Consider the following 26,599-nt stretch of genomic DNA (forward strand, 5'->3'; position numbering starts at 1 on the left):
AAATTGCACCCGCTAAAAAAATAATAATAAAAAAAAAAAAAAGCATAGCCAAATACGTTAGTAACTTACATCAAATATGTTGCCCATATAGACAGCCTGTTTCCTTGCACTTGGGCTTTCCATGTAACTTTGCTTTTGTAACGATTACTCCCATTGAGACCGATCTCCCATGTTCTGAAATACTTTTTATTTGTTAAGAGGTTCATGTCCGAGTGCTGTTCAAAAATGCAGAAAAAAGCATTCGCACAATCAATCCAAATTTTCAAGCTCCATTTAATGACCTACCAAAAGTAGCATGTGACTGAACCGGGAGGAAGTAAAATAGAAAGTGCTTTTTCTTTTACTAGAATCAACATAAAATGGATCAAGGAATTTTCCACGCAAACAGAGAGGAATGATCAGTGTGTAGAGATCAAAATAATCAGTGAATTAACTTTCAAAGTATTTGGTGGTATGCTGTCACTGTAGATAAAAGGCACATAGCAGCTTTGTATCTTAGCAGGATTGTTGAACACGCACAAAAGAACATACATGCACAAGCCTTCGCATATCGGTACATATCCCAAGCACATCTTACATACACAGACATATCTACATAATCAGATAAATGTATATATCCCGGAAAAGTAAAACAGGTTGCATTTATTAAACTTGCATTAGTGAGGCAAAAAAAGAAATTCATAGCATTTCTGAACAGCCTGTAAAAAGGGCAACAAGTAAATATAGCACTTAAGAATTTCAATTCCAGCCTTTATTGAAGTTTACAGGATCCTGTAGAAATCAAATAAGCGATGTCAATGGGCAACCAGAAGATTTCTCAAATTCAGGAAAGTGTATGTTTTTGTAAATTTTAAATATTATCCTTGAAGAACGACCAATATATTCTTGGTTACAACTGTCCTTGCGCTAACAGTCAAAAATATGGAAATTAACATTCAGTAAACATTCTTCTCTAAAGGTAGGCTAGTTCCCTTATATATTCTGTGATTTCCTCTGTCATTATGTATACATAAACAAGTTTAATAACATACCAATCAGTGGTTATTTCACAATTGAAAAAAAAAAAGCACAAAAAGTTTTACACTCTTTTACAGGTAAATAAAAGATTTGTTTGTCGACTGTTTCCTTAAGGGCATAGCATAGTTCAGAGTTTTGTCTTATTTTTGTTGGTTTGTAAGCAGTTTCATTCTCATGTTTTTTGTCCTCTTTTTTCAGCTATTACATAATTAGATTCTTACATACAAATATTGACAAAATGGTGGCTTGTGCTTCGAAGCCGTCAAAGTCTATTTAATAACTATAGTAATAGTCGTGAGGAGGAGTGGCCGCTGCTAAGGGTGGAGGGCGGAGATAGGGGCGGGACTCATAGCGGGCCCTCACTGCAGGGGCCGTCTTGACTTCCACTGGGCTTCTCGGCCTCCTGATTGGGCAGCTCCTTGATCATAAGGGCGGCACTCTTCTCTGAGAACTCCTCCCCGTCCGGCTCCAGGCCATCTGGGCAGGGTAGCTTCAGCAGCTCCTCTCGTAGCTGGGCCGTGTGCCTCTGAAAAAGGGATTGAGGACACCCAGTTACACATGGGGCTCTGTTCAGACCTGCTGTACATGCCGTGATGAGGCAGCAAGTACAAACATGGGTCCGGACTACAAAACAGATGTACCCTTCACAAAGAATATGACAAGGTCTGCACTTGCAAAGCTCTTCAAAACCAATACAAATGCATAGGGGTGGGGTGAAAAAAAATCAATACAATTTATGTTTCATTTTTTTCCTGTGACAACATTGTATCGATACATTGACACCAGGAATATTTGTTTTAATTAATGCCAAAAGGGCAAAACTATGTAATTGATTTTGCGTTTTCATTTCAGGCTATAAGGCACCAAAAGGTGAACACTTTGAAAGCCGGTGGTGATTCTCTATACACACTGTATACCTCAAAACAAATAATTGCAAAATGAATGTATCTTGATAATAAAAATATTCTTGTGCACAAATTAATCAATTAATCAGTAGTCTTTCTATGACTATGAAACTATGTATGAACAAGTATCCACTTCCCACACCATATCTGAAAGGCAAAAGAATAATGCACGGTAAACCTAATACCTAATTTCGGGATTTCTACCTATATGCTGCAGGAAAAGAAAAAAAGGCATAAAGATAACGGGACTACAAAGACCATTTTGGCCCTGCTTTAAAACAGCACTGAGTGGCTTGCTGCAGCCCCTCTATATTTATCAGGGTGTCGAGGAGATTATTTACATCTGGTATTAATTGTGGTTATTAATGGCCAGAGGTAGAGAGTCTGGCTCCCAGTGAGCTGAAGAAAATAGGACGCGGTCCTTATCTGCTCCTTCACGGCCACTTCTTGAGCCTGTCAGAGGAGGGGGGAAGCTGACTGCGGCATGAATCAAGCCTCTACACCATGTATAAACACCAGGGATTTCAGCCCTGAGCTACCAATTCAGAATTAATTAACACAAAACAGGACTGTGTGTTTTTTGTGGGTATGTGTGAAGGTAAGTGAAAGGAGGGTGGGTTCAGTTGACTGTGGCGAAGGACAAAGTTCTGTTACTGTACAAGGTCTTCTATCGTGGAACAGTATCGGTTTACCTTCAATGCAGCAGCATGATGGGACATGGTGCGCCCCACTCGCTTGTCACTGCTGTATTGCTGGATGTCTGCGATCCACTCCTCACACTGAGCCATGACTTCTACTCGCTTCAGATAGAAGTGCTTGTGGATCACCTGGGGAATACAACAAAACACCCATGTAACACAGACACAACACTTAACACATTGTACCTGCAGGGAATTCATACGGGAAACTCATCTGAAAGGCCTCACGCAAACACAACACATCAAGACATACGCGCTGCGGCTCAGGTCCGTTCACTCCCCTCCCGGACTTGGTTGTACAAAATGAAAATTACATTTTATAATATTTGATAGGGATATTGTTTCGGTATTCAGAGTGTATTTCAGGAGACACATTTTTACATCACAATCTGTGATGACACAGACGTTCAGGAAGCTAACAAACCCGTTGTCTGAGTTTGCTGCAACCCATTTCCATGCAGTGCCGGACATCACAGTAAACAGCCTCACGCGTGTCTCGTCAGAATGAAACTCTCAACGCTGCGTGGTGATTTGTGCTGCGATGCTGCACATCGAGTGCCGTCTTTTAAAAAAAGGCACTGAGGGTTCAAGTGGCTCAGTGGTCACGGCCTCACAGTAAAGCAGCATCACAGCAGCCCAGTGTTTAAGGGTCAGTCACTGCGCGGTCAATCAGGGTTATTGGATGAGGATAGCATTCAGCTCCGGCACATGTATGACAGGGTATAAAGGTCCTGGTCGAGCGAGCAGTGCCATATGAAGCAGCAAGGCGCCTGGCGTGGCACGCGGCGTTGAAGGACGTTTCCATCTGCAACTCTGTCTCTGCAGAGACGTTGCGCTGAAGCATGGCCATAATCTAAAAAGTGGACTTCAAACAAATTGTGAGAGGGAAATAAGTTTATAGCGATATAGAAATTGCATGACCAGACCAAGAAAACTCTGGGTGGAAGTTAGAATGCATGAAATCTACTTAGGAAATGACACAATGCATAATAGGGACAACTATCAGCATAACGCAAGCATAATTCAATCAAACTTGCCCTTTGTTCTGCCTTCAACATAATCCTAATGTAACATTACTAAACCATCGTCGTATGGTCCAGATTATGGAATGGGGAAATGAGAGCCAGCCAGCTTTGGAAATAAAATCCCCTGAAATTCCCCATGGTTCCCCATGTAAAGGACAAAGGGGAGTGCAGTGACACTGAAACTAATACAATTTCTTTGTTAGGCATTATTTCTGATCAGGGACGCCCAAGGCTGTTTCGGGCCTCTCAGGTGCCCTAACACCCACCCAACCGCCAAAAGACCAAATTCTGATAGTTCTTGTTTGTAGCAGGACAACTGGTGATTCACCAACTGGTAAGGAAGGATCTCAAGCAGACAGGGGGCTTTAAAGAGTATAGATAATCAAGACAAGCACCATCTCGCCACTGAAAAGGTTCTAGTGGAGTTCTCTGATGTGTCCCTTGACTCCAAGTTATCCAGGTCTGCACAGAGCCTGAGCTACTGGTTATGAATAGGAACTGAACTCCAAAGGGATGAATAGGCAGACAGCCTTTCCAATGGAAAGAACCGGCAGGCTATTAGATCTTCAACAAAGTAGATCTACAACTGCCAAGAACAAACCTTATTCCAATTACTACAGCTTATCAGAGGTTATTCTGATGGAAGCAGTCTAATCAGATAGCAGGATGATTGTTGCTAGGCACGGAACGCTATAAGCTATGGCTATAGGATTGAGCAGAACCAAAAAAACACAGCTAAATTAGTGCTGTCAAAGTAAAGCTGGCATGACTATTTACTTTGCCAGTTAAACAAATTAGCCACCAAGTTACAAAGGCAAGAAGACCTGAGGGCTAGAATTGGCCCTCCACTGAGACGTTGATTAGACGCTAGATTAGAACAGATGTAGCCTAGTTTTGTGGGGATCTATACAGTCCTAATTATTGGGATGCGAATGTGTATTGTAATGTCTGAGGCATGGTTGGCAATATACTTTCTTAGTCAATATCACTTTCTCCACACTGTGGGGTTGTAGCAGGCCTTTTGCTGTGCACCAGCCCGGAGGTCACAATGCCCCCCCCCTCCTACAGACTATGGTCAGTTCTCCTCTTTCTTTGTCCTCCCAGCTTCAAAGCAAGATACTCTGCAGTGGAAAAGGGGGGACGCTACAACTCCTCATGTTGCCTTTCACATTTTCTGTGGGGGGATTAGTTATGATCAAGGCTGCTGGTTTGTTATTTACCAGGATCACTCTGGAGTGGCAGCGAAAATGGAGTTCCTTCCCCCCTCGACTTTGGTGCTTGACTTATTTCTGATGAGTGCTCTGATGCTCACCCGCTGATTGCCACAAACGTTCCAAGGTCAAAATCCTGGGTAAACGTAGGAGTGATCGGTGTTGTCACCTCCCTCACAGCCGTTAACAAACAAAGTGCTTCTACTCCCGCCGGTACTCAACAGCCCCCAGACGACCAGACAGTGGGCAGTGACACTGGTAATGTTTGCAGAAGGCCAACGGTTTCAAAACCAACAGAAAACAATACAACATTAGAAAGGCAGAAGTCATGTGGCTGACCAACATTTAACGTAGCTATTTACGAAGTCCTTAGCCTAGAAAACGACTAGGTCTCCCGGGGCGTTTCGCGTTGTAAAGGGCATCACACGTGGCGTTTGGCATTTCGGTACACGCATTGATTACGGTATTGACACGAGCCTTGTGTACGAATCCCAAGACATTGAACATGGTATGCTCGTACCCGCCAGAGTAGGGTGCCGTGACAAATGACCTTTAAACAGTATACCAGACAGACACAAACAAAAACACACCAACAAATCCTTGAGTGATGCGCCCAACCCAAACAGACGAATGAATGCACGGTTGCACACACGGCCCCAGTCTGCTGATGGCGCTCATTTCCGGATAAACTAAGTGACCTTTCCAGATAAACTAAGTGAACCGCCACCCACTCCTTCCAGAGGGCCGATGTCCCCCCGATGTTATCCGGCGCCTTCCAAACACGTTGGGGTCAAGGGTAAGTATGAATCACACTGTGGCCATTTCAAAGTTCTTTCCCTGCACCTCAGCAGTGTTGCTAGCCTGCCGGTCCTTACTCCGGACAAAAGACTCCTACTTACGCCAAGGCTGGACCTCCCCCTCCCCTCTCAGTATTCATAGAGTACAGATGGAGAACAGAATGCACCAGAAGCCTGCTCAGTACTAGAGGTAGACATTCATTGGTCCCCAGTATTAATGCCTTAAAAAAACATAGCTGCTCACTCTCGTCAGGTCCATTGATTACTGATCCCACTTGACGGAATTGGTACTGCATGTATTGTATTGCTTTCACCACTGCATGTATTGTATTGCTTTCACCTATCCACTCAACTTAATGTGGCCAAATTAGGAACGGATATATGATAAGATAATTGCTAATTTGCTGCTAATACAGGCTTATCTACAGTAACTTCATGGCTAATTAGTTGTATTATATTCAGTGCCATCCCATTTAATATAGCCATTCTTGCCACCAGGCCTCAGAACCTGTGGTCCTACAGGGTTTCATTCAAGCCCTCTGATTGGGGACTGATTTAAACCAGGGACACCAAATTAAAACACTAACGCAGCAACTACCAGGTGGAACAGAAAGCCAGGACTATACCAGGTCCCTAGGGTTGGAGTTGAGAAACACTGATTTAAGGTACCAAAGAAGGTCTGGCTCCAACAATATACAGGCACTGAAAAAATAAGCAGTTAAAGGCGAAGTCACTGGCCTCTAGAATGGTTTTACAACCGTTATAACGGGAGTCATTCATAAGCCAGTAATTAGAATGTATTACGACAAGGGTCAAATAAGCGATTCGTTTATATTTTCAGTCAGGCTTTGGTACCAGCAGGACACAGGATGTGTGTGGGACTGATGCATGGATGGGAGAGGGGTGCAGCTTCCTGTTGCAAGATCCAATGGCTGCCTGAGACTGGAAAAACAGGACATATGTGCTGACTTGAACAGCCCAGCGGTGTGTGTTATCATCAGCATTCCCAATCTTGACAGAGACATGGTGATGGTCAACAGCAGTACGCCCCCCCCCCCCCCCCCACTGCCTAGGACAAGACCTCCTACTCATCAGGCACACAGATCCCGGTGACTAACCACTGACATTCTGAGGCCCTCATCATGACTTTTGACTGACACTCTCAGGCCATCTGCAGAGGCCAGCAGCTGTGGAACAGGGCCACGGGAGGCACAGAGGATGAGGGAGGAGGGGGAGGCAGTGAAATGAAACAATTTCCTTGCCAGCATAGCCATGGAAACCCCAACGGCAGTGGCACATCACTTTCCCTGTTTTCATGTATGCGTTTCTGTGTGCGTTTTTGCAACCAAAACCAGGCAAGCTTGTTTTCCAGGCTGACTACACAGAGGCAGGCTGGGCTCGGTTAGCGGTTGACGAGGAGTCAACAGCCAAGCCTCCAGAAGTCCCCACTGGAAGGAGGTGTCGCGCTACAAAACATCAATAATGCACAGCAATGGAGAGTGCTCTGCTCAACGGCTTCTTTCCTGGATAGGGTGTGTGAGCAGAAGTCAGAGCGAGTGGTTCCTCCCCTTGTTCACGTGATAAATGAACATGTAAGGTCGATAGCACCATCTGCTCGGGAAGGTCTACGGACCGTCAATCTGCCAGACTGTATAGTACACCTGACCAGGGACATAATCTCCTCTTAGCACTTCACGTAATAACTTCCCGTGTTCCATGACCACCGTCGCACACCAGCAGTCAGCCCTGTGAATGATAATGAGCTCCACACCGAAGTTAACGGCCAACGTTTTTTAATTCCACTTGACAGTCTCCTGCTGCATTACGCAGTCACTTTTTATTCTTCATCTCAAACCACAAATAGAGCAAAGAAACGTTGTCACAAACATGATAAGGCAGCGCCAAACAGAAAAAGTCTATGGTGTCACAGCAAGATGAAAGATAGCATGCTAAGCTTGCATTGTAATCAGAACAGACTGTGTAGTACATATAGTACTGTGTGTGTGTGTTGCCACAGCTATAGCTCTACGATGTTTGTGGCCAGTATTTTTTTCTGCGCCTCAGCCTGGGGCTGAGATGGGAAAAGGGCAGCTCAGGATCGTGCAGGAGTGTCACACAAGCCTAATTGAATTTCAGGAGGCCACTCAGGCAGCACTGCAGAAACCTGCTGCCTTTTCCCCAGCTCCCGGCTCCAATGGCCCATTTCACATTGAGATGCTCTGACGTCAGAACCCTGTAGTTTTATTACAGAGATTGCTGCCGTGCAAAAGCTGACAATTTACACTCTGGGACCTGGAAAAGACATTGCCATGCTTCTACCACAGAGCAAAGAATCGGGCTGAGAAAAAGTTAGTATGCTTGTTCTAGATGTATTCATGCTAGGTGCATGAAAGGTGCATGAAATAGGTACTGCTGCGGACACTGCTGCGTTACAAAGTAATGGATTAAAGGGCTCTTTTTTGGGATTGATTTACACAAACATCAAAGTGAAAATCTATACATTGAAAAAATGTATAACAAAGTTGCAAAATAATTCACCTTACTTGTTTATGCAAGCCTGAATTAGGGCCCTATTAAGTCCATGTACCATATAACCCCAATTGCAACTTCTTTGTCAATAAAAAATAAAATAAAAATTGCTGTTTGATTGTTTTTTCCATGAAGCGGCTTGTTATATAAATGACACCTATTATTGTAAGCCGATCAGATTTGTCAATATTGAGTTATCAAAGTATGTGTGTGGCATTTGCCTGCTGATCCCAGAAGAAGTTGCAATAGAAGATTACATATTTTTACCTGTTTTTGGAAAGGTACTCATTTGTTAACAACATTTAAGTGATTAGTGTTTTGAATAAGACATATGTTAGAATGTTATTAGAATTATAAATATTGCTTCTTTTGAAATTAAAATATCAGTTTTGGCATGCTAGCAAACAGACCACATGCTGTACATTAGCTGCCCAATATGGTCGATTGCAATGACAAAGCATGATAAGCAGGTATAGTTTACATTTTTGTATGCAGTTTGTATCATTATACTGTTAAAGACATTACATTTTTATATTCATCTTTATACATTTTTGAATTCACATTTTTACCTGGTGGGCTTAAAGGGGATGCAAGCAAAAATATCACACTGCCTGGGGTGGATATACATCAGTATAGCTGATTACTTAAATTAATTGCTTGATAAGTTCATACATTTCATGTTATGTTAGTGCACCATATATAGATTTATTTCATATAGTTGTTTAATGTCATGTACGTAGAATAAAATATTCTGTCTTTTAACCATACATTCACTAATGCTCCCCTTTACGCCCACCTGCTTGTTATTTAGCCCACTTGACTGTTTCAATGGGGATTTTCTTACTTTTGACCATTTTCCTCCCTAATGTTGACTTCATCTGATAAATCAGCTCCATAATTCAGATAATTAAAACCCATATTTAAACATCAGTCATGTTGGATAGGTCAATTCATTCTGGATAGGCCTGCATTCTATCCTAACATTTACAATCATTTTTTACAAATCTTTAGGCATACTTTTCAGATGAGGTTTAGTTTGAGATGACTAAAACACTTCATGCCAATGTATGATAGAAGCATGCCGTCTGTACAGAAAGGGAACAGCGGAAAGTACTGAAGAGTCATTTCCACTATAGTTCTGATTCTGTTCGTAAATAGTTTTTTGGCTACATTTCAAAGACATGTTGTAAGACAACACAGCAAAAAGGCGGGTCATGCCAATTTCAAATGTCACTTACAGGCCATAAAATACATGTGGAGAAGAAATGAAAATAACTATTGAGCGCTAAGACATTACAGATTTGAATAGAACAAGTCTGTATTGTTTTTTTTTTGTGTGTGTGTGTGTGTGTGTGTGTGTGTATGTACAAATCTGAAGTGGCCTTATTTGGAACATCCATGGGCTTAAAGGGTACATTAGTTAGCCATTAAGCCTATGCCAGTCTTTCAACATATTTTGACAAATTAAACAAATTAAAAACATTAGAACTTGCTATTTATTCATTATTGACACTTCAAAAGAGAGATGACACTTTCATTTTAACTAAAATGTTCTCACTTAAATTGGGGCAGTATAAATAAAAAAATTCTGAAAAGCAGATTCGGGGGGCTTATTAGGGATGTTTACCCTAGTTCAGGACTAAGGTTCTGTGATTTTGATCAAAATCAAAACTGTAACACATGGCTGGGGACTGGTCTTAACCACTGTGGGAAAACTCAATCAATGTTTAAATTACAATGCCTTCCTGAGCCCTCATGCTAGACATACAATACCTGTAATGTCCCTCAGTCAAGTACTAACTCAACTACTAAGACCAGGGAGTTTATGACTGACAGTCATAGGGACAGTGGTCAGTAGAAAAGTAGAACAAATCAGACATTAAATATATCTTTAAGCCGGTTCAAGAAAGGAAACGTACCAGAGGAAAACCTACTTTAGTCTGCTTTAAACCTCTGGTAACATAAATCTACGCAGGAGTTGTTTTCCAAGAGTACTGGGGTGGATGGCCTGTCCCCTGACTAATCAAAGGTAACTTTTTGTCTTCCGCAAGGCTCGTTTTTGGGACCACTATTATTTTCACTGCCTCTTGGTGATCAAAATGTCATTTTTCGCTGCTATGCAGATGACACAGTTGTATATTTCGATGAAACATGGAGAAACCCCAAAATTACCTACCCTGGAAGCTTGTGTTTCAGACATAAGGAAGTTTTAAAAGAACGGATGTGTCTATACTGCCGACTGGTGCTCTATAACACATTTTGTTTACTTGCATAAATTGCCCACTCAACCCGCTGGGAAGACGCTACTTTCCCAGGTAGCATGACTAGATCAAAGGAACGAATACGAGATCAAAGTGAATGTTTTTATAGCATACATTTTCTGCCAAATAACTAAAACTCACCAAATGCTTTAATGACAGAATGGGACTGCGCACACCTGCAGGTGCAGAACATATCATAAATTGATTTAATTTTTCTGACGTGAAAACAGACACAGACTGTTAGTAGCTTATGTCAAACCTATTTGAAGATTTGTTTAAGTATAGAGGCCAGTGTTGTTGCTGTAATGAAACATTGTTACGCAATGCAACGTCTCTGGCTATCAATTTGGCAGGGGAATATAACATTTTACAGGCAATTCTGATTAGATTTGCATACAGGATGAATTCTACAGGGGTAGGTCTGAACATATTAATGCTCAAACACCATTTGTAATTTTAATCTTGTCCATATTATCCATTCCGGCATGTTTTATTTAGGTATACAGACACTAGTAGTCTGAAACATTTTACTTCAATACAGGCTAACATTCCAAAATGCACCATAAAAATATTGCTACCACTGAAACTAATGTCCAATGCAACACCGCTGACATATACAGTGAATATAAAAAGTCTACACACCCCTGTGAAAATGCCAGGTTTTTGTGATGAGACAAAGAATGAGACAGAAATCATGTCAGAAATCATTTGACCTATAATGTGAACAATTGAAAAACAAAAACCTTACAATAACCTGGTTGCATAAGTGTGCACACCCTCTTATAACTGGGGTTGTGGCTGTGATCAGAATTAACCAATCACATTCAAACTCATGTTAAAAAGACATTACACACCTGCCATCATTTAAAGTGACTGATTAATCACAAATAAAGTTCAGCTGTTCTGTTCTTTTCCTGAAATTTTCTTGATTGCATCTCAGAGCAAAAGCCATGGTCTGCAGAAAGCTTCCAAAGCATTATATATACCATGGAACACAGTGAAGACAGTCATCATCAAGTGGAGAAAATATGGCACAACACAGAGATTACCAAGGACTGGATGTCCCTCCAAAAGTGATGAAAAGACGAGAAGAAAACTGGACAGGGAGGCTTCCAAGAGGCCTACAGCAACAGTAAAGGAACTGCAGGAATGTCTGGCAAGTACTGGCTGTGTGCTACATGTGACAACAATCTCCCGTATTCTTCATATGAATGGGCTATGGGGAGGGTGGCAAGACGAAAGCCTAAGGCCCAGCTGAAGTTGGCAAAAACAAACATCAAGTCCCCCAAAAGCACGTGGGAAAATGTGTTATGGTCTGATGAAACCAAGGTTTAACTTTTTGGCCATTATTCCAAAAGGTACGTTTGGCGCAAAAACAACAATGCATATCACCCAAAGAACACCATACCCACAGTGAAGCATGGTGGTGGCAGCATCATGCTTTGGGGCAGTTCTTCTTCAGCTGGAATCGGGGCCTTAGTCAGGGTGGAGGGAATTATGAACAGTTCCAAATACCAAGCAATTTTTGCACAAAACCTTCAGGTATCTGTTAGAAAGCTGAAGTTGAAGGGGAAGTTCACCTTTCAGCATGACAACAACCCAAAGCACAAATCCAAATCAACAAAAGCATGGCTTTACCAGAAGAAGATTAATGTTTTGGAATGGCCCAGCCAGAGCCCAGACCTGATTCCAATTGAACATTTGTGGGGTGATCTGAAGAGGGCTGTGCACAGGAGTTGTCCTCGCAATCTGACAGATTTGGAGAGCTTTTGCAAAGAAGAGTGGGCAAATATTGCCACGTCAAGATGTGCAGTGCTTATAGACTCCTACCCCAAAAGATTGAGTGCTGTAATAAAATCCAAAGGAGCTTCAACAAAGTATTAGTTTAAGGGTGTGCACACTGACACAACCAGGTTATATTTTTATTATTCCCACTCAAAGATTTCAGTTTGTGTTTCAATTTAATTGTTCACGTTATAGGTCACATTAAAGGTAGAAAAAGTTCTGACATGATTTCTCTTTTGTCTCATTCTTTTACATCACAAGAACCTGCCATTTTAACAGGGGTGTGTAGACTTTTTAAATCCACGGTAAAGGATAGGCTATGAAGTTTTGATAACCTGAAACAAATCTCAAATGCAGCCTAATGTAGCCTACAAAAACATTTCTCTCGATAGTGGAAACAATCGCCACCTCCCTCAATCTCTGCCCCCCCCCCCCACACTTCTCTCCAGGTAAAGCTTGTGACTGATCGCTCTCTGCCTGCGCTATCAGCATGCATAGCCTGTGTCAAGGACAGCAGGAAATAAAATTAAAAACAATTGGCAAAAAATGTGGGAACATCCAGAGGATAGTACGAACAGCAGAATAAATAAACAGTGAATTTATGGTCGCCAACGGCCCGCAAGCCGTCCCACAGGAGGCAGCACGTCTAGTCCTTGAATTTATTTTGTACAGGCTAGTAGATACTGTAATGAAGGGGCATGATTGCGTTGGCGCTTGATTGTAATGGAAGGAATGGACCACATTATTTTATAGTCTTGCCCCTGAGTGAGGGCGGAAGTTAACCAAACCGGTCGGGGGAAAGGCTGAGGGGACTGAACACAAAAAACTTTGAAGTCAAAGCGGACGCGACCACTCACCTCTTTGAAGCAAGGCGAGGGATTGCGCATCTGCTCCAGCATGGCCCACTTGACCGAGGCCTGCCGGATGTTTCCGTCGTACTCCCGGGAGCTCTGTGTGCCGCTGGGGGTTCCTCGAGAACGCTCGTAGCCTGGCTCATTGAAGTAGGGCTCCGACACCAGGATCAGAGACTGCACAGACACCAGCACCTGAGGAGGGAGGGGGAGGGTGACTGATCATTACAAAACAAACCCCAGCCAAATCCCTTGTAAGGAGGTTACCAAAGTAGGAGGAAGAGAGGAAGAAAGGAGCAGGTAAGAGATGAGAGCAAAGAGAATGAGGGAAATAAAATAAACGGTGCACGGCAGAAGAATGCATGGAGTAAGGACACTAAAAAAGCATCAGACAAAAAGAGCATTGTTCTGTCTGTCTTTATTAATGATTCAATGATGCCCTGTGTGATCATTAGGAGAGTGGGTACAGTGTTATATCAACCTAACCCCCCGAACAACACTGGACAATACAAAAAGGTCCTGAAGGTCATGTAGAGCCGGAGGATAGATCTAATTGACCCAAAGCACAATTCTTATTTGAAGCATTGGTCCGCGTGGGAAAACAAACTGACACTGATTGAGTCAACAATCTCTGGCCACCTTAGCTTTTCACACCACCTCAATTCCTTCCCTCTCAAATCTACATATCAGGCCTGATTTTCACTTTATTCCCTGCTCCCCCATCCAGCCTGGCATTTCCATTATTGATCAGGCAGACACTAACTAGAATGATAATCAATGGAGACATCTCGATGAACCCTCCAACTCTGCAAACCAGGGAATAAAAATAAAATAAAATGGAGCCATATCCAAGGGATCCAAAAGGCTTGTCGCCGGTCGATATACATAGAAAACGACTCCCCAGTATGCACAGTGGATGACATGTATGATGAAGGCACTCTCCAGTGTGTGTGTGTGTGTTCAGTTAGAGATGTGCTTCCCTCTCCGGGTGTCTCCCAGTGGCCGGCCAGACAAACACCCCCCGGGGACAGGGAGATTTATAGCTTTATTAGCATGATGGATCCTCCCTCCCTCCGGCGCTGGCTGTCTAACCGCCACTGTACTGTGTTAACAGGATGACATCACACTTCACATAAGCAAGTGCACAACCCAGGTCAAAAGCAGCACCATACAAAGCAGACGACAGTAGCCCCAAACGGTCCCTGTCAGTCCACGGAGTGATGGGGGTTCACACCCTACAGCCTTGGGGTTAACTGACAGTTAAGGCTGCCACTAGCATGGCTCTGCCCTAGTAACGGCATCTGTCCAAGCAGCCACCCATGAACACACCCTGCAGTCAGAGAGGCGGGCTCATGATCAAACATCCCCGATGACGGACGAGAAACACAGGTTTCTGACGTTGAACATGTGAAAAGTGCGGCGGCGGAACCGACCGGATTTCAGTCTCACCTGTAAAAAGCTAGACGTCTGAGGGTTCCACTTCTCCTCGGGTCTCCCGTGCCAGGTGTTCAGGATACTTAAACACACCTGGGAAAGACAGACGACATCACAGCCGTGTCAGTTAAACCTCCACACTCCTCCCACCCCTCCACACGTCCATCCATCATCCGCCAGGAGGAGAACTGAGCGTTTTCACCGGCCTCCCCACCCGAGTGGCATCTCCACTATAGAAAGCCTACAGTAATTCTTATAGCAGCTGTCTCCTTCCATTATGAAAATAGATGTTCCCTGTCGCAGCCTTCCTAATGAGGAGCAGCAGATGCACCAGGCACCAGCACCTTTACAGCTTCTCACCCGGCGAGGAGAGAACTTTTTTTTATTTTTGTCCGCACACCGAAAATAAACTAGTCTTGCGGGAAGGCTACTCGAGTGGAGCCTCTCTCTCTCTCTCCTCCCACCAGACGGCGAGCTAAGGGGTCGACGGGCGCCTAACCCCGAGTAACCGCGAGGGACTCACTTTTCCGTCGTTGTAGAGGTTCGGATTGAAGCGCACGCTGTGTCCACCGGTGGTCTCCAAGTTGACCAGGGGAGGGGAGTTGGGGTAGTCCTGGGGGAAGTAGACGTCAAACTCAAAGCAGCCGTTGGCGTACGGCGTGTCTGCCGGGCCAGTGATGAGAACCTGAAAGAAACGCACCACAAGGGGTTACTGACAAGTCACTCCCTTTGGTAGCTAAAACAAACCCCATGGCTATTATACAAATCCAAGTCATTTCCACAATATATCAAGAGATAATTATCTGAAGGAAATGGTGAACACACATTCGGATGCACTTGGGAACAGCGTGTTAATAAAAAAATTTAAAAAAATAAAAACAACAACATTGGAATCTCGGCAGTTCTGCTGGACTATCCTTGTGTTTTCAGTGACCAGGACACCCGTGCCCGTTTCAGTGACCATTACAGTGACCAGGACACCCGTGCCCGTTTCAGTGACCAGGACACCCGTGCCCGTTTCAGTGACCAGGACACCCGTGCCCGTTTCAGTGACCAGGACACCCGTGCCTGTTTCAGTGACCAGGACACCTGTGCCCGTTTCAGTGACCAGGACACCCGTGCCTGTTTCAGTGACCAGGACACCCGTGCCCGTTTCAGTGACCAGGACACCCGTGCCCGTTTCAGTGACCAGGACACCCGTGCCCGTTTCAGTGACCAGGACACCTGTACCAGTTTCAATGGCTCTGCTTGATGGATGTGGGAGAAAATCCACACACAGCCCCTTCCCCGCTAACACACACTGATGAGAAGACCGTCTCCAGAGCAGCGGGTTATTACCCAGTCAAAGGTATTCAAGCTCAAGCGTGGCGTGCCTGAACGGGGGGGGGGGGGGGGGGGAGTTGGGGGGTGGGGGTGATTGGGTATGGTGGGCGAGGGGAGGACAGTGATTTTCTACATTAGCCGCTCACAGGAGGCCCTGACAGCGGGGTGCTGATCTGATCTGATGCCTACTGCACAGCGAGTTTGGCTCAGGCTTGTTTTATTTTTACATTATTACACCCGGGATTCCGAGTTTCAGCAGGGGCCAGGAATCGAGGCGTGGTACATGCACGGTGGCATATGGGGACGACCGGGGGGAGAGGCCTGAGTTCCGGCTTCAACAAACAAGGTGTATGAGCGAAGTGTCCCAGGGGCTGTTTTGGAGTCGTAGAGGAGGGGGGAACCGGGAGGGGAAAGAGCTGGCGGTGCTGCCAGGCTGAGTGCAGCAGAGAGCGGCTTGCCGCTGGAGGAAAGACAGAAGCCGCAGTGTGGGTGAGGACGGGACACACAGAGTAAATAAATAAATCATGTATCCAGGGGAGGGAAGTAGTACAAAACCAGGCAGGTTTGAACAAGGTGCAAGAAGACGACGCGGGGAGGTACGTAGATGCGAGAGTGAAACACACAAACTATTTGATCCCTGTGGCCAAGCAGCATCAGGCATGAGTAGCAAGGGTTGTCATGCCGATTGAGATCAGCAGAGGACTTGCAAGATGGCTTAAGGGTGTCAAGTGTCACTCAGGCACTAAGTATATTTTGACATGAACATTCAGACCCAACACTTTTAGCGCTCCTCCCAGAAATCTGGAGCTAGTTGCTTTTGCTATTAATGTCGATTAAGATTGCATGAGGTTACAGCACCCAGTGAAAGAGCGCATACTGTCTGTAGCAGTAGGACACATCAAACGCGGGGCGCAGTGAGCTCTAGCCAGGTCACTAGATGTAGACTCGCCTCTTGGCTAACTAGCCTTTCCATTGTGCTACTGAGGAAAGAGTTTACTGGCAGTGATCTTTGTAGGAACGAACCAAAACCCAGGACATTTTTGACATTTACCAAATGAGACTTTGCCGGGTCAGGGCCATTTATTAAATGTCATTTGAAAATGAGTAAGACTGTCAATGATGCCAGTCGCTGAATGAGCACTAGAATGCAAAAGCACAAGGTATCAACGGCAGACTGAGTCCCGAGAGACCAAGACGCTTTCCTCACTCCTGCTGCTTTAAATGCAAAGTTAGGTCCCCAGGCAGCATCCATTTGACTGGAACAGTACCGTAACATCCTGCACATCCCGTACCCGACAGACAGGCTCTCCATACATACCAGGAGTACCATTCATCATTTTATTCACAGATCATTACGGAAATGTGGCTTGGGTCACATGTGGCTTGGGTAGGTCACTCTACATACAAAATCAGACAGAATAATAGGATAGGTAGATGCGGCTTGTTAACGAGATGATGGAAGATTCAGAAAGCACTTAATAAAGGGTGGGTTGATGACCGTGGGTAGGAATAAAATGGTTATAAGAGATATAAGAATGCCTCTAATAAGTTATAGTGGACCACAGAGAAGAAATATAGTATCATAGTGGACCACAGAGGAGATCTGTAGTATCATAATGGACCACAGAGGAGATCTGTAGTATCAAAGTGGACCACAGAGGAGATCTGTAGTATCACAGTGGAGATATACACTCACCTAAAGGATTATTAGGAACACCATACTAATACTGTGTTTGACCCCCTTTCGCCTTCAGAACTGCCTTCATTCTACGTGGCATTGATTCAACAAGGTGCTGAAAGCATTCTTTAGAAATGTTGGCCCATATTGATAGGATAGCATCGTGCAGTTGGAGATTTGTGGGATGCACATCCAGGGCACGAAGCTCCCGTTCCACCACATCCAAAAGATGCTCTATTGGGTTGAGATCTGGTGACTGTGGGGGCCATTTCAGTTCAGTGAACTCATTGTCATGTTCAAGAAACCAATTTGAAATGATTCGAGCTTTGTGACATGGTGCATTATCCTGCTGGAAGTAGCCATCAGAGGATGGGTACATGGTGGTCATAAAGGGATGGACATGGTCTGAAACAATGCTCAGGTAGGCCGTGGCATTTAAACTATGCCCAATTGGCACTAAGGGGCCTAAAGTGTGCCAAGAACATCTCCCACACCATTACACCACCACCACCAGCCTGCACAGTGGTAACAAGGCATGATGGATCATGTTCTCATTCTGTTTACGCCAAATTCTGACATCAGACCAGGCAACATTCTTCCAGTCTTCAACTGTCCAGTTTTGGTGAGCTCGTGCAAATTGTAGCCTCTTTTTTCTATTTGTAGTGGAGATGAGTGGTACCCGGTGGGGTCTTCTGCTGTTGTAGCCCATCCGCCTCAAGGTTGTGCGTGTTGCGGCTTCACAAATGCTTTGCTGCATACCTCGGTTGTAACGAGTGGTTATTTCAGTCAAAGTTGCTCTTCTATCAGCTTGAATCATTCGGCCCATTCTCCTCTGACCTCTAGCATCAACAAGGCATTTTCGCCCACAGGACTGCCGCATACTGGAGGTTTTTCCCTTTTCACACCATTCTTTGTAAACCCTAGAAATGGTTGTGCGTGAAAATCCCAGTAACTGAGCAGATTGTGAAATACTCATACCGGCTCAGACCGGCCCGTCTGGCTTAAATCACCTTTCTTTCCCATTCTGACATTCAGTTTGGAGTTCAGGAGATTGTCTTGACCAGGACCACACCCCTAAATGCATTGAAGCAACTGCCATGTGACTGGTTGATAAGATAATTTAATTCATGAGAAATTGAACAGGTGTCCCTAATCCTTTAGGTGAGTGTATAGTATCATAGTGGATCACAGAGGAGATCTGCTGTATCATAGTGGACCACAGAGAAGATATATAGTATCATAATGGACCACAGAGGAGATCTGCAACTGTGTTAATTAGATAGGTCTACAGGGAGGCAAAAAAGACAGATGGTGGAGGCAGAGGCTACAAATCCGAAATGTTGTGTACGATTAAGTTGTCTAAAGCATGGGAACACTTTACATTGAATACTACAAAGAGAACACCTTGCTGCAAAACGTGTCAAGCTAAACTGGCGTTGCTCAGGAGAGAGACGGTTATACACGAGCACCTGATAAGAAAATACATTGGAGCCATGATGACAGGGGAAGACAAGGGCAGAGCAAAATAAGATGAATCAAAAACATGTTGAGTTTCCAGCAACATAGGAAACATCAAACCGGTGGGCTGCTTTCACCAGAGTTAGTCCACAGTTGAGCAGGGCCTGCAAGCTACTTCCAACTAATTTACATAATAATCAATTTCCAAATATTTGTTAGTTGCAGCCCTAATCTGTATATTCAGAGCACCACAGATGTCTAATTTCACAGAGCAACATTGAGTATATTTGTGCCATCCCATCGCACTCTAGATAAAAATTTTACATTCACAGAAGACCAATGACGATATACGTAACTTCACAGAGCTCCAATGATGTTTTGTACCTAAACAGAACCCCATAGACTATGTGCATGCACCATACATACAATACCAAAAATTATCTCTGTACCTTCATAATGTCCAGACGCTCCTCATCGCAGCGGACGAAGACGCTAGATGACGAAGAGAGGGGCAGCGAGGTGGAGAGCGTCACGGCCTCCTGAGCGAGGCGGCGGGCACGGGCAGCGCTGTTGGCATCGCTGGCGTTCTTCACCTGAGACATGTAGTGGTAGTTCACCTTGAACACAAGCTTTCCGTCATCGTCCTCCGAGACCATCTCAAAGGTGTCTGTCAGGGAGCGACAATACAGGTCAGAGGTCATGTCAACACCCGCTGGGACTGACACACAGAAGGGTTAAACACTTTCCAAGGGAGTAAGATGTGAAAGAAACATGCTGCCGACGCACCACGCAGAAATCCTCCCACTAGTATGAACACATCTGCCAGTAAATCACTATTCATAAATGATATGGCCCTATCTCCTGTCCTTTAATCTTATTCTACAGCAAAGTCCCTGCCTGGTTACCTCGTCTAGTCTCTCTTCGGGTTTTGGACCAGAGCCAACCTGTTTACATTTACATTCATGTCACTTGCGATTACATTCGACGTCTGCCGCTCGCAAAAATCAATTGCGCCACAACAAAAGTCCCGTAATCAATCACGACGTTGCAGGATGAAAAGTGACAGACAGAAAAGCTCTTCCTCCCCCGAGACAGTGAAAAGAATTGCGTTATGTATCATTTCAAAGAGGAGTATGACGGGACTTAGGGACAAGGACAGGGATATTTCAGACATTTTAGGTTTCTTTGGGCCGAAGGTTAGGGACAAACATTTTAAATGGAAAATGTATATTTTGCGGTTGTTAATTTGGCTATGGAAAACACGTTCAGTGTAAACGTTAATTACAAGACATCTTTAAGAAAATAATGTGACAAAAAACTAATTATAAAATAGTCATTCAAATCTTCCCCTGCGCCACATCAAAACATGCCCACCAGGGCAAAAAATATGGAACTTATTTTTGCAGAGGGACACTTTGAAAATCCTTGAAGAGTCTGTATGTATTATTCATCTGCAAACAAAACAAGTAATGAATAGAAAAACTAGACAACCCCATATTAGAGTTGATCTATTTCAGCTTGGGCATTGTGTGAGAAATACTCCTTTCATCTCGAAGCAGGTTATAGACTGTTTTCCAGTTGACTTCACATTGACATCAGGCAGGGATGTGCGTGCATCTTGGAATCAAGAGAATGCAGGAACCAATGCAAACAGCCTGAAAATAACGACTAAAGACATTTTCAATATTCTTATTAATGTTTTAGTTTTCCATATAACTAGCATTCACTTGTTTTTCAATTAAAATAAAGCTTGCCAACCATATTGAGACAGGCTGCCATAAAACCAAACATAAAGCAGCTGCTAATCTGGAACAAAATGTATCCAAACACAACCATCTTCAACAAAAACAAAAATTACATGAATAATTGTAATGTTGAGATGACATGACACCTTGCTAGTTATCTAACTGAGACAGATGAGGTCGGTTAGACATGCTTTGGAGGAGAACATTGTTTGCATCCATAAGCTAGTTGACTTATTTCCGACCAGCTGTCCCAGACAGTGAGTCTGCTACTGTACATACTATAGAGAAAATAACATGCCCAGTACAAGTGACAGTGTAACGTCTAAGGGAAAATAATGTATACATTTAATTATTAAATTATATTCAAGTGCTGAGGTCAATAAGCTCTTAATTGCCACACAAAAACCCAAACAGCTAGTCTACATGGGCCTGTGAAGCTCATCTCATTTAAAAAATGTACTGGAGTAAACAAGCCCATGTGTGAACAAAGTAACTATGTCCCAACTTTGTTCCCCAGGTCCCCCCTTGTCACATTTGAAAAACACCACAGCCTTTGACACTGAAATAAAATTAATGGAACACCCTCCTGTGTTTCCGCTAAGGTGTAAAGTCCAGTATAAAACTGACATTGAATGTGGAGAAAGATAGATTGGCATCAGTTGGCCATGAAGTATTAATTAAAAGAAGACCTCAATTCTTTGAATGGAGGTGGTGGAGGGACAGGGGGTGCAACGATATATTAAACACTCTTGATATTACTTGAAAAAGGTGGGTTTCAAAAGGGTATCGGAAAACGTGCATGGATTTTTCTGTCATAGAACCGGCCACAGGGATGTCAGCTTCAACCGGAAGCCAGTGCAATGGGTGGAGAAGCGGGTTGAAAAGGGAGAACTTGGGAAGGCTGAACACAAAGCGTTCTAGATAAGTAACAGGGGTTGGCTGGCATAAGCAGGAAGCACAAAAAGGGAGCCCTAGCAACAGTGAGTTGCAGTGAGCACCTTCTCATTTTGCTACAGAATAAAGTCACATCAAGACTTCATAGCAACGTAAAAAGCTTAAGAGAAACAACCTAATATTAAACAAAACTGACAAAACGACACACCCATACACGACAAACCCACAGAAACATAGTTTAAAGCACTCACCAAACTGGAGCTTCTTCATTACAGCCACATATTTCTCCTCTAGTGAGCGTAAGATGGACAGGGGTTTGGGTCTTGTTGTTGCCTTTTTTGAGGACTCCGCTAGCTTCCGCTCTGAATGAAGAGGAGAGGGAAATGGAGTTAGCATGGCATGTTGAAACAGCTGGGCCATTAGTCATCAAAAGCCTAGTGTCAGACCTGAACCTAGCTTCTTTGCATTCATCTAGCACACAACCGCTGGGAGAATGTACTGCTCAGGTCACCACTTTTTTGATACAACCACCTAGTTTACTCCGACAAAGAATAGATTCATACCATAATCACACTCAAATTCAAGCTGTACACCTTTTAGGTTCAACAAGATCCTCTCAGAATAAAATTGGACTCGCACGTAAGGTTCTCACACTGCTTTATCCCCCAATTTGTTGACTTCTTCACATTGATAAATGAATCTGCCATCATTTGTAGGTGCTAACATGTAATTTCCACACACCCACCACTCTAGTCTCTTCCAAGCCTGAGTCGTATTGACAGCTAAACCATGGCCAAGACAAATGATAATGGAACGCCTACCAATTTTCCCACCGATAAAACCCAGCGAAGCTATGGGAAACAGAGCAGTTAATGCATCAACATAATGAACTGTCTATATATAGCACATTTATAGCAACTCAACCCTGCTACCGTCCTCTGCACAGCTACTTGGACAGATGTGCCGCCTATTAAATTACAGGTGTAATTAACTGGCCTATTATGACCCGACAAAGAATGCCAGAGGGGCATAAAAAAGCAGTTGAAACCTTCATTTATTTTCAGTTCTGTTGGCACATTAGCATTGAAGAGAGATAGTACCTGGAGACTGTCTCCAGTCTCACCAGTCAATACCAGGATGTGAGAAGAGCGCTCAGACTGTTTCCACGTCAATCTGTTTGCCCGTCTCCGGATCTTTTTTAAAACGGCTCGGTACTAATTAAGCAATTATACATCAGTTCAGGCCTACCCCTATACCGCCCACTCCCTTTCTGGAACATGAATCTAGTGGCAGTTATCATATGGATTTCCTTATGTAAAGTGACGGCCGCATTGATCATCAGGCCCCCCCATCCCTTTTACTTGCTTCACCCCCCAAGCCCAATGCTCACTTAGAGCACTATTGATGGTGCAGAATACAAGAGACCTACAGGGAGAGAGGCAGGCTAATTAATAATACACATAGCATAGTTGGGGGGAGTGGGGAGGCGTAACGGTCAATCATACATCAGAGCCGCATCGATGGGCAGCTTTCTTTATTGACAGTGAGTAATGGCCTGCAGGAGTCTCAGGGCAGCAGGTTTTATGACCCGCAGCCTCAGCCCATCCCTACCAAACCTGTGGGAACGGTCTGCTCTGGGGGCTCTGTGGGGGTGCCGTGTCCCTCTCCACAGTATGGACGCTGACTGATGAGCGGCGTGAAAACGGTTGGACAGGTGGCCGAAGCATGGGGGCACGCGCACACACACACGGGTGCGCGCGCGCGCACACACACACACACACAGACAGACAGACAGACGTGCGCGCGCACACACACACACACGGGTGCGCGCGCACACACACACGGGTGCGCGCGCACACACACACGGGTGCGCGCGCACACACACGGGGGCGCGCGCACACACACACAGACAGACATACGCGCGCACACACACAGGTGCGCGCGCGCACACAGACAGACAGATGCGCGCGCACACACCAGGTCGTTGACACCAAATCGAAAAACCCAGTGTGATGCGAAACACGCTGACGAAACGTAAGTTAACACAGACAAATCTTTAAGCTGTTAAAGCAAGAATCAGTTGACATGTGCAATTCAAACCTCTGGCTTCAAGTGGTTTGCACCATTGGTTGGCACAACAGAAACAAAACCATGTATCTGAACATGGCCAAGGTCCAGGACCGTCTAGACCCTCTGCAGTTTGCTTATAGGGCTGGGAGAGGGGTGGAAAATGCAACCACCACTCTCCTTAACTTTGTCCTTACACACCTTGAGGGAAGAGAAACCCATGCTAGACATTTATTTGTAGATTTCTAATCAGTTTTTAACTGTATTCAACCCTATGTCTTGTCTTAGCAGAGATGCTTTTTGTCAGACATGAATTCTAGTTAGCAGGATAATAGATTTAACAAATAAATTGCAAAGCGTAAACGGATCATTGTCAGATACACTATCCTCCTCGACTGGTTCCCCACAACAATGCCTTCTTTCTCCATTTTATATACTAATAACTGCCAGAGCAACCATGACTCTAGACACATGATTAAGTTTGCGGGTGACTCAGTTACTGTGAGTTTTAACGGACGAGGAAGTAAACCACGGCCTGGTCATGGAAGACTCTACTAGATGGTGTAACCGCTCCTTCCTAGAACTTAATCAGTAAAACTAAAGATACTATCATTGACTTCCGTAGGAACCCCCTGATACCTAAGCAGACTCTGATTAATGGCGAGTCGGTGGAGATCGTTGACCAATACAAATACCTGGTACTTAACTGGATCTTAAAGAAAAAGTCTAAGCAACCATGGATGCCATCTGTGCTAAGAGAAATCAGCGCCTCATCTTAATAAGAAAACTCTGCAGCTTCAGGGTGGATAAGATGCTGATGACCTGCGTCTACCACTCATTTTCTCAATCCATTTTAATATGACCAGCTGCTTTGGTAACCTCAATATAAAAAGTAAGAAGAGACTAAACAACATTGTGACACAGAACAGTAAGGTTATTGGTAATAACGTCTTCCAAAATGTTTGCCTACTCGTCACCCTCTGATCCTTGTTCCTCTCTAGGTTTCCTCCTAAATTTCGGCCTTCTTAGGGAGTTTTTCCCAGTCACTGAAATTCAACACTACTGTTGTTTTCTCTTGGGGTTTAAGGCTGGGTGTTTTGTAAAAGCACTGCGACAACTACTGATGTAAAAATAGCTTTATAAATAAATTTGATTGATTTTTTTGGTGAATTCCATATTGTTCCCTCAGCACGCAGATAACGGATGCCTCGGTTTAAAACCAATAAAATGTACTTCTGCAGCACATTTTCTTAACAAGCTACGGTCATGTTTATGTGCATTGCCTGCTGTTGGGATTTTTTACTTAACACTGTATTTACCATCACATATTCTATTTTACTGAACATAACAAAACAAAGACTACTCTACTCCACATGGGAGGCTAGACGATCCCAAACGGACTCTCATTCTCAGCATGGCGCATTACATCACAAGGGTCCATTTGGTGCCCCAGAAGGGCGCATCATCGTACCTCTGTGTGGCCAGAGATGTTGGTAGAAGATGTTCAAGCCTAAAACTGGCCACTGTTAGCTTGATTAAGATGAAATTGAAACTTAAGGGCTCTAGTCAATCACACCCCAGGGAATTCATACTTGTGGAAGCTAAACTTAGAGACCCATTTTCCTTGTCCTTGGCCCAAGAACACAGGACAAAAGAGGGTGCAGGCGAGAAGAAAAATGTAGCGTTTGAGACCTGCTGAAATAATTCAACCAAGCGTCTGCAGGGGGAGAGGAGGGATCTATTGGAGCAGCCAAAACCAAACAACCTTTAAAAAGACATTGGCTAACATTTGAGTGTGTCTCACTGAATTACAATAAACGTGTGTAAGACTGAAAGTCCCCTCACTCAGCATGGTTTGGCCCTAGGCCAGGGAGACAGGGAGGTGTGTGTGTGGCTGGTCTTACCCTGGTTGGCCTGACGTAGGCTGGTGGTGGCAGCATAGACTATGTCAGCCGTCCTCTGGATGTCAGGGACCAGGAGAGTCAGGCCCTCGGGCTCTGGGTCTGAGCTATCAGGCTTCACCACACCCTTTGCCTTGTCTTTCTTTGACCTGGAAAGAACAAAAATACACACATTTTTGTTCAGCTAACACATTCCTCTTGAAAATCCTGCACGGACATGTATGTATATTGCCAATTTATTTTTACTGAATTCTATAATGGCAGGGAATTTGGGGTTTATTTATTACTGATGGGACATGCTAACGGACACCAGTGTGCTGTACACAATGCAAAATTAAACCTAACAAAACTTCTCAATGTGGACAGTTTCGGTAGATGATCACTGTTTGTGAGGTGAAGTTTTTATTCCCAGTGAGCAACAATCCTGGAGATTTTCCCATACCCAGCACTGTACATGTCACTAGTGATTCTCATATTTCCCCAGAGTCCGGCTATTCCCTACCTCCAGGTGAGTGAAACTCCATTTTTATGCTCTGTTAAATGGGTGTGCTGTGCGCGTCCAAGGGTGAAGATTCAAAACCAAGAAGAAAATAACATCTGACCCAATGTTCAGACAGACAGAACGCAGGGCCAAGGCAACCATTTCTCTGTCCAGGTGCTATGAATAATTTAACCAGCTTCGTGAAGCCTTACAGCATAAATACTTTGGTCCTCACAACTAGATAAGCACAGAAGCATGTCGATGGAGTTTAATATGAGGACTAAACTGGACAGTTGAATTAAGTCCCAGCTTTAAAACTCCAGGGTTCATTTGATGACCCCGACGTGGCTGAAACACACAAGGGAGGTAGAGAGTCCTTCAACATCAGACACTCAGGGAGCAGACAGAAGAATCAAGTCCATGGCCTTGCTGACGGATTGCTGAAAAACTCCTTTTCCGTGTGACCTTTTGTGAAGTTGAATGGTGGCCAAATTCCCTACCTCCCTCCCTCGCCCCAGAGTCCCCTGCTTCACAGAGGA

At 44.2% G+C, this 26,599-nt stretch overlaps 1 protein-coding gene across 17 annotated transcripts in view; it reads right to left on the reverse strand.

The window, feature by feature from the left end:
* Positions 1 to 622: 622 nt before the first annotated feature.
* birc6 (baculoviral IAP repeat containing 6) overlaps positions 623 to 26,599 on the reverse strand; it is a 118,434-nt gene continuing 92,457 nt past the window's right edge. For all 17 annotated transcript variants that reach the window (XM_020047350.2, XM_034292804.1, XM_034292803.1 and 14 more), the window contains 8 exons: positions 25,583 to 25,728; positions 21,863 to 21,973; positions 19,422 to 19,639; positions 15,037 to 15,198; positions 14,529 to 14,606; positions 13,086 to 13,274; positions 2,615 to 2,749; positions 623 to 1,543 (listed from right to left, as the gene is read on the reverse strand). In XM_020047350.2, coding sequence (XP_019902909.2) covers positions 1,364 to 1,543; positions 2,615 to 2,749; positions 13,086 to 13,274; positions 14,529 to 14,606; positions 15,037 to 15,198; positions 19,422 to 19,639; positions 21,863 to 21,973; positions 25,583 to 25,728 — 1,219 coding nt within the window. In that variant the 3' untranslated portion in view covers positions 623 to 1,363. The remainder of the gene's footprint in view (positions 1,544 to 2,614; positions 2,750 to 13,085; positions 13,275 to 14,528; positions 14,607 to 15,036; positions 15,199 to 19,421; positions 19,640 to 21,862; positions 21,974 to 25,582; positions 25,729 to 26,599) is intronic.

Source organism: Esox lucius, chromosome 6 (assembly GCF_011004845.1).
Source record: "Esox lucius isolate fEsoLuc1 chromosome 6, fEsoLuc1.pri, whole genome shotgun sequence".
NCBI lineage: Eukaryota > Metazoa > Chordata > Actinopteri > Esociformes > Esocidae > Esox > Esox lucius.